The sequence below is a fragment of the Hippoglossus stenolepis genome, chromosome 19, assembly GCF_022539355.2.
Source record: "Hippoglossus stenolepis isolate QCI-W04-F060 chromosome 19, HSTE1.2, whole genome shotgun sequence".
Classification (NCBI taxonomy): domain Eukaryota; kingdom Metazoa; phylum Chordata; class Actinopteri; order Pleuronectiformes; family Pleuronectidae; genus Hippoglossus; species Hippoglossus stenolepis.
The window spans coordinates 12,560,353-12,569,441 of NC_061501.1; the positions used below are offsets into that span (position 1 = coordinate 12,560,353).

Consider the following 9,089-nt stretch of genomic DNA (forward strand, 5'->3'; position numbering starts at 1 on the left):
ATCCTGGATGCAGTTTTGTTCATTTTATCAAAGAACATTAGTGGTTTTGTAGACTGAATAGTTATAGTTATAACAAAACTAGATCAGTGCAGGAAATGAACCTACAAACTGAATTAAAACATGCGTATAAAGTGTCGGTGGCTCTCTGGTGCTCGGCCCTTTAAAATCTCTGCCGCGGATCCTGGGAGGCGGATCCAAAATGGCGGCGGTTGCAGTGGCCCCCCCCCAGCAGTAAAAACCGAGCGAGAGGCAAGTGAATGAAGTCAGCTGACCTCAGTCCGCTGTCACGCATCTCACCGGAGCTCCCGTCGTCCCTCAGCCGAGTCGAGACGCCGAACCGCCGCTGCACCATCACACGGTGAGTGTCCTGGTCACGTTCACCGCCATGTTACAAACCGACATTTTACTTTGTCGGGACTCGAGGATGAAACCGTTCGTTTATCCCGCTGCGCTGGGAAAAAAAAACGCTTATGCCAGCAAACGCGAACCAGGCCGAGACACCAGTGTCGTTTTCCATTAAAGCGAATAACACACGCAGCTAGCTGGGGTTAATTCACCAGGGTGAAGACACGGAACTAAGGGGGGGATGACAGACATGTTTGTTTACGATGTGTCTGCTGAATTTTAACGCTGACATGATGTAGCTAACTAAAGCAGAAATCCCCTTTTTCACAGCAAAGATCCCTGTTCACCATGTTTTACTTTATATACACGCTACCACACCTATGACTTGCCTATTGTTATAAACACATACGGTCTCATTCAGTCATGTGATCATCCACCTTGCATCCAAAGCCCGTGCAGTTAACAGGAGTGTGTGAGGAGGTTGTGTGTGGCCCTCTCACATACATGTCACATTTCTCAGCCTGCACAGACCTCAAGTATGTGCATGTACACATCTCAGTGTCATCTCACTGTCTCTTTGCTGCAATATTCAATGATGAGCATCAGGAGACAAATCCTGAGTTGTAGGGATGATACCCAACCAGCCCTCTCTCCTCTCTGTGCCTGGCTAACAACCCAGCTTCCCTTCTTTCTACTTTAATATCTGGCATTTAACATCAGATCGCTCCTTCCTCTATTCCCCCTCCACCAATTCATCACAGCTAGCAAAGCTACAGCTAAGGTCAGTGGTGCGATGCTTGAAGGATGAAGTTATCTTTAGTAAGCAACATGCTCATTATTCTGCAGAGGGACCGTGTTTCTCCAGTGTTTCCACAGATCAAATGTGGACTTCCCAGTTTTGCACCATGCCTGTTTTTCCACTTCCTTAAAGAGACTCACTCGGATGCCAGTCAGTCATGTGCCAGGATCATATGATCAACTGCTGCGTCTCTTTGTCCGTGACTCCTTTATCTGGGAGTTATGAACCAATGTTGTATTATTTAAATGAGAATTTATGTCACAAATCATCTAATATATATACACCACAAAAGTCTTTATAAAATCTTTTATATACGTTATTGTAGTTTGATCTGTGTGGTTTATATAAACAAGCAGGTAGAGGATGGTCTGTGATGAATTAATCATGAAAACAATAGGCCTTATCTTCCCTCTGTATGCTGCAGTTTGAGGGCTCTTTAAAAAAACATGATTAAGACATTGATATCTCGATAGTTCAAGCATACGTGTAGATAAAAACAATAACTATATTATAATTATTGTAATATCATTTTAATTAATAGCAATATAACAAGTTCAATATATATGTCCATATATTGCTTTTGCCTTTGGGGAGTACAGTGAGGAGGCCTTCCCTCACAGAAGATTTTAAAAACACAACATTCACGTATAAGCAAAAATCTGTCTTTAAACTTAACAGAGATAAAATCATGTTCATCGTGATTGTTATCGATATCTTTATAGTTTTTGGCCATATCGCCAGACCTCAAATTACCCTTTTGCCCTTTTTCAAAGGTGTAGTTGTAATTCCTGCATTGACCTGTTGGTGGAGCTGCTGTTCTCCTGCACAGATGGTGTAAGCATCTGAGCGTAAACAGGATGATCTGTGCATCAGTGGGAAGGACAAGAAAGGACACAGATGTAGTATGTGATGGGATTGTCAGAAAAAGAAATGAGGGATGCAATAACAGCGTGTGTGTGTTTGATCTCTCCTCGCTGAAACACACAGTTCACTGCAGTTCATACCGCACCTCAGTGTGTTAACGGCATCTGCAGTCACGACTGATGACAGCTTGTGTTTGTGCTGCTCCTGCATGTAGCTGAGGGTCGATTCTACAGATATGACCTAAATTAGTGAGGGAAAATGTGAATAATAGGATAGAAAATTAGAATTAGAGACATTAAACATAATTAAAAAAAGAGCAAGCTTTGTGTTACTGTCCGTACACATGTGAAGGGGAAATAGAGGAAGATGCTGCACTGCGTGGGATTCCCCTCTAATGTTAGTCTGACACGTCACTCTGACTGTAGTACTGAGGACCTGAGATGTGTGTGCAGCCAAGAAGGAGGAGAGGAGGGTGTGTGTAGGGGGACGGGGGGGGTTGCAGCCTAGATCAGGCTCTGTAACACTGAGAGATATGGGGATGTGATCAGTGCTGTTGCTGTATTTTCCTTGAGGTTACCATGGTTGCAAGGCAGACTAATATTTGTCTGTATATTAAATTTTGGCACGGTGGTACAGTTTAGCACTAAATCTGTTTATTTTCTTTATGAGTTTGCATCATTTTGCTCATTTCAGTGATTTTCCTGGGATTCCTGGGACATAATCCCTTAACCTTGTCAACAGCACCATAAACACAGTGGAAACACAAAGGTAGATTTCACAGTTGTCATAGAATTGGTGCCGTTTTATCTCAGATGAAGTGAGCTGTCATCGCAGTAATCAGAGCCTCAGTTTCACTTCAATACAGCTGACTGCTAATAAAATCCTTAGTTATTAAAATGGAGACGTAGATGTTGTTGCTGTTGACAGCTACTGTAACACTCGTCTGCTTCATTTTCTCCTTTCCCTCAGTTCTCCTTTGTTGAATGTTTCTCTCATATTCTTCTCCTCCTCTCCGCTCTCCTCACAGTTAGACGACTAAACCCGTGAAGATGGACACGTCCAAGCTGCCCAAGATCAGGGATGAGGACAGAGAGAGCGAGTTTGGATATGTTCACGGAGTCTCTGGACCAGGTTAGCCACCACACACACAGACACACACAGACACTCACACCACACACAGTAGTTTTTGATAAAGCTGCCACGACAAACATGTCCACATCCGTCTAACGATACCAGGCTAAATGCATTTGTTCTCATGATTTATACCACGCTTGTATTTCTAGTGGTGACAGCCACAGCCATGGCGGGAGCAGCCATGTATGAGCTGGTGCGTGTCGGCCACAGTGAGCTGGTGGGAGAGATCATCAGGTTGGAGGGAGACATGGCGACCATCCAGGTCTACGAGGAGACATGTATCCTTACTGTTAAACAATGTCCCCCCCCTGTATGTCCAAACAGATCTGAGTCCTGGTATTATGATATCTGTTTGTGATATAATTTGTTGACTTGATAACCCTAATGGTACCAGTTTTGGTTCATGTAATGCAAAAGCTAATGAATTACATAGGGCAACCTAACGTTTTGTGTTTTAATAGTCTCTGTTTCGTAATGGTCATAATTGTAAGATTCACTGCGGAGCTGTTGTATTAGACTGAACTCAGTAGTATGTACTCCTCTTCTTTGAGAAACTGTTCTGAGCTCTTACACAAACATTAGATTTTCCTGAGCTTGAGCACAGCTGGTGTGTCTGTTGGAGATCCTGTGCTGCGGACGGGGAAGCCTCTATCCGTCGAGCTGGGTCCAGGAATCATGGGGTCCATCTTTGATGGTATCCAACGACCCCTGAAGGACATCAATGACATGACACAGAGTATCTACATCCCCAGAGGCGTTAACATCGGAGCCCTGAACCGAGACATCAAGTGGGAGTTTACTCCCTGCAAGAGCTTGCGGGTTTGTGTTTGTGCAAACTGTTTCTTTTCACGCTGGAATAGTTAGCTGAATAGTTAGCTGAACATCTCTTCTCCTTTCTTACTGTTAGGTTGGCAGTCACATCACAGGGGGAGACATCTATGGCAATGTGTTTGAGAACTCCCTCATCAAGCACAAGATCATGCTGCCCCCCAAGAACAGAGGCACCGTGACTTACGTGGCTCCTCCTGGGAGCTATGATGTTACCGTGAGTTCAACAAGCCTCCATCTTTAGCTCTGCTAAAATCTAAGTGACTTTTAGCTGTTGCTTTGTTTTTAACGTGTGTGTGTGTCTGTGTTAGGATGTGGTGATGGAGCTGGAGTTTGAGGGCGTGAAGGAGAAGTTCACCATGGTGCAGGTGTGGCCTGTCAGACAAGTGCGGCCTGTCACAGAGAAGCTGCCTGCCAATCACCCGCTGCTGACTGGACAGAGAGTTCTGGACGCCCTTTTCCCGTGAGTCCTACATCCACCTTTTCAATCAAAAACATTTAGAGAAAGACAATTTACTTGTCTTTAAAGCTATTTTGACTTTTTTTCCCGGGTTTCCTTTGTGAAGATGTGTGCAAGGAGGTACCACAGCCATCCCAGGAGCCTTTGGTTGTGGCAAGACTGTCATCTCCCAGTCCCTGTCCAAGTACTCCAACAGTGATGTCATCGTTTACGTTGGCTGTGGGGAGCGTGGTAACGAGATGTCAGAAGTACTGCGAGACTTCCCTGAGGTGAGTAATGACACCAATCACTCTTCATACTGGTTAGAGTGACTTTCAGGGTAACTGACATTGTTAATGTGGTCTGGCCGACAGCTGACCATGGAGGTGGGTGGGAAGACGGAGAGCATCATGAAAAGAACAGCACTGGTAGCCAACACCTCCAACATGCCTGTAGCTGCCAGAGAAGCCTCCATCTACACAGGTAACTGAAAAAACACCTATTATGAACACAAATCACAATGAAAACAATAAGCAGGGTAACTTAATGGATGACTCATTCATTCTTGTTCTGTGATCGCTTGTAGATTAGCTCCCATGAGCCTTGTGCACTGATTGACTTTGTTTCGGCAGGAATCACGCTGTCAGAGTACTTCAGAGACATGGGATACAACGTGAGCATGATGGCCGACTCCACCTCTCGTTGGGCCGAGGCTCTCAGGGAGATTTCTGGCCGTCTGGCTGAGATGCCTGCTGGTAAGTTTGGAGGCTGCTGGAGTTTATAAAAAAGCTGATTCACGCTTCAGTAATAAATTCTTGGCAATGGGAATAAAGAAAAACCTTCACATGACATCAGGTGGTAAATTCAGCTACGGCATCAGACTCAAACTTCAAACTGGATTACAAGAGACTAGAAAATCATTTTGGCGTAAATCACATGTTTTATAGTGGCTTCTGCTTTATAAAAGGAAGTAGCTGTGACTGTGCACAATTCTTTTTTGCTGGTCCTATAAAGAACCACACTCTCATTTCCTTCTTTGACTTCTCATATCAGTGTGAGAAGAAACAGCTTTTTATTAAGTAAATGATTGAATGAGGAAGACTTGTAAGTTTGTGTTTGTTGCTTATTTCCTAAATCTTAAACCTTTTAGTCAGACCATCAAATAGCACAAGGTTGTATAATCTAACTTTAGCTGAAATGAATAAACCAATAAGAACTTGACTAATCAAAAATTAATCAGAAACAATAAAGAGGGAAACGATTTTTTTTAATGCCCAAAACCAAATTTAGAACAAGGAGTCTATGAATATTTGAACGATTGCTTCTTTGGGTTATAGTAATATTTATAGTAGAATTTCATGTAAATCAGATCAGTAGTTTTTATGTAAACCTGCAGACAAACAAACAAACAGCAATGAAAACATAATCTCCTTGGCAGAGGTGATGTGTATGTGAATCTGTGCTAAGAATATCACCTGAATTCACCACTACAGTCCTCTGTGTTCACATTGGAGCTCACACCTCTTTGTTTTGAAAGAGAGCCAGTTGGGTGATGCAGTGTTCAGTCGATTTACCTCCGTGAAGCAGATTTGTCTGTAGTGTTGTGTCTAAAAATCAGTTATTTTTAAATCTGCCCACAGACAGTGGATATCCTGCCTACCTTGGTGCTCGTCTCGCCTCCTTCTATGAGCGTGCCGGCAGGGTGAAGTGTCTGGGCAACCCTGAGAGAGAGGGCAGCGTCAGTATCGTAGGAGCGTGAGTACAGCTTTACATCACTAGGGGGAGACATTACTTGGCACATGTTTTGTTGACTGTTACTGGAGGACATCAACAGTTAAATGAAAATGTTTCTTTCCACAGTGTTTCACCTCCTGGTGGTGACTTCTCTGACCCTGTCACTTCAGCCACACTCGGTATTGTACAGGTAAATAATCAAACTCTGATCTCACTGTCACTTGAACTAAGTAGCTCAGTTGTTTTCAGTATTTTAGTGACCGTGCTCTCTTCTCTCAGGTGTTCTGGGGTCTGGATAAGAAGCTGGCACAGAGGAAGCACTTCCCTTCTGTCAACTGGCTGATCAGCTACAGCAAATACACCCGAGCTCTCGACGAGTATTACGACAAGCACTTCCCGGAATTTGTGCCCCTGCGTACCAAGTCCAAGGAAATCCTGCAGGAGGAGGAGGACCTGGCTGAGATTGTGCAGCTCGTTGGAAAGGTAATTCAGTGTTATAATTAGCTTCAAAATGAGAAGCTGATTCTGCAGAAATCACATTGTAAAGCAGCTGCTGACCTGATCACGACTTTGATTTAACAGGCTTCACTCGCAGAAACGGATAAAATCACACTGGAAGTGGCCAAACTGATTAAAGACGACTTCTTGCAGCAGAACGGTTACACACCTTATGACAGGTAACGTTACTTTTCCTCCTACCTGGACTTTTTTCGAAGGAAACTCAAAGTGAAACATTGCAGTTGAGATTTTTTGTCACTGTAAATCTGATTAGTCCTAAATAGGCGTTTTTAAAGCCTAAAACATTTGACAGAATTATTAATTTCATCTCTTGATTACTGATCACTTTAACTGATGCTCTCTTCAGGTTCTGTCCCTTCTATAAGACGGTGGGCATTCTCTCCAACACAATCGCTTTCTACGACATGGCGCGGCACGCGGTGGAGACCACAGCTCAGAGCGACAACAAGATCACCTGGGCCATGATCAAGGAGCACATGGGAGAAATCCTCTACAGGCTCAGCTCAATGAAATTCAAGGTGTGTGGGTGTCTGCCTTATGTATGAACAAAGTGGTTCTCAGGTTGATTTTTAAGTTGTTAAAACACAATTCACACAATAATCAGTTTTGTTTATTTTTATTTATATATATTTTTCCACATACCTCACCATATCAAATTTGTTTTCTTAAGTTTCATATTGAGTCTTTGTGAAGCTCAGACTAAGAAAACTCTATTCTATTTTAGTCTCAAGGTAAAAAGGCTGAGAAAAGCAAAGGTCTTCATTAGCCTTTAATAAAAAAAAATTATAATACTATTACATTTTAGGTAAACGTAACAATTTTATATAAAGGGAACATAACGCAAGAATAATAGTTATATTGACTTAGATTTTTTAAATACACTTTCAATACAAGAACAACTTGTTGAATTGGAATGTAACAAGACATCTGTCTTTACATTAGAGAAGGTGTCACTAATACTGTAAATCTTGAAGGGGACATTTTGAGCTTTTTCTGAGAAATGCTTGAGTTCTAACAATCGTAGTGAAAAAGTGGAAAGTTAATTTTATGTCAGAATGTTCTCTACAATGCTTTGACTACAATACCCCCTCTCAGCTTTTGCTTTTCATTTGTTTAAATGCAATTTTTTATGCAAAGGAACATTGATTCAAATACAGAAACTGGCCCAGATATTTCCTGGTTTCCAAACACAATAACTTTAAGAAAACCAAAGTAATAAGCTCTGACAATGTCAAGTCATTCTGTGCATCATCCCAGAAGGAAGGGAAAGTGTATTTCCTTTGTTTAACTCCCTTCCCATGCGAGGAGCTTATGTTTGTGAGAACACGGTGATAACGCAGGTCATTGTTAAAACACCACAGATGATCCTGCTCAGGCGTCTTGTTTTCTTCTCACGCTCTAAGAATGTGTTCCTACATCTGTGCAGGACCCAGTGAAGGACGGCGAGGTGAAGATCAAGGCCGAGTACGCTCAGCTGTTGGAGGACATGCAGAACAGCTTCCGTACATTGGAGGAATAGACTCCCGCCTTTGGAGACCTCTCCGATTTTCATCTCTGACCCCTCCACTGCAGAATCACATTCCGCCTCCTCGAACTCCCAGAACCTGTGTGTGCTCCCCCGTGCTCCCCTGAGGGTGATTATGTGCACAATTGTATGTGGAAGGAAACGAGAAAGTTGTACTGTATTCATTATTCTTTGTAGCCTTGTATAGGCTCACCCTGGATCCTCTGCCTGGTCAAGGTCATGTGTATGTGTGTGTGTGTGGATTTAATGTGTTTGAATGAGGGACCTCTTCGCCTTCTTTCCTCCTTCCTCTGTTGTTTACATGATTGCTGCCTGTGTAGCTGTGTTGCTCTTTCTGAAGAGGCGCGTTCAGTTGATGTAATGTAATTCATGGACCATCTGTACAGAAGAGTATTGAATATAAATTTAATAAGATCAGTCTATTTATTGCCAGCATTTTGACGTGAAGGCTTTGCTGTTCTCTCTTTTTTTGGGGGGGGGTTTGGTTTTTATGGTTGTGTTTCATGCTGTTCTGTGTTGTGTACTTTACTGTGTGAATGTGTCGAACTCTGACGCTCTGCTGTTCAGTGCTTTCATCGTGTTACTCCCAAAGAATTAAAACATGGGGCAAAAAGAATAATGTGTGTGTTTGTGCTTGTTCATTGTTTGACTTCATGGTTTCTCAAAATGCTGTGGAACTGGTCTTTCTGCATAACACTCCCCTGCTGCCTCTAAGATGCTCCTTGAAAAAAAATAACAATCTTTTAATAACTGTCCTTTTTTAAAGGTCTGAGATAATTTAAATGTTTGCAATCAAAAGTACAGATGTCCTGATGTGGCTTTTAAATGTTTTATTTGTTAATAAAGTGAAATGAAAGGAAAAGCATCACAAGGCTGCATTCCTTCACCTTACTTGGAATAAA

At 42.5% G+C, this 9,089-nt stretch overlaps 1 protein-coding gene across 1 annotated transcript; it reads left to right on the plus strand.

Annotated features, from left to right (window-relative positions):
* The first annotated feature begins 225 nt into the window (after positions 1-225).
* Positions 226-8,803, plus strand: atp6v1ab (ATPase H+ transporting V1 subunit Ab). The gene is made up of 15 exons (XM_035142973.2): positions 226-358; positions 3,036-3,139; positions 3,292-3,420; positions 3,747-3,961; positions 4,050-4,187; positions 4,282-4,433; positions 4,537-4,699; positions 4,784-4,892; positions 5,042-5,164; positions 6,050-6,164; positions 6,270-6,333; positions 6,423-6,626; positions 6,726-6,820; positions 7,009-7,180; positions 8,089-8,803. The coding sequence occupies exons 2-15, from the start codon at positions 3,058-3,060 to the stop codon at positions 8,179-8,181; spliced, it is 1,854 nt and encodes a 617-aa protein (XP_034998864.1). The 5' UTR covers positions 226-358; positions 3,036-3,057; the 3' UTR covers positions 8,182-8,803.
* Positions 8,804-9,089: the final 286 nt, after the last annotated feature.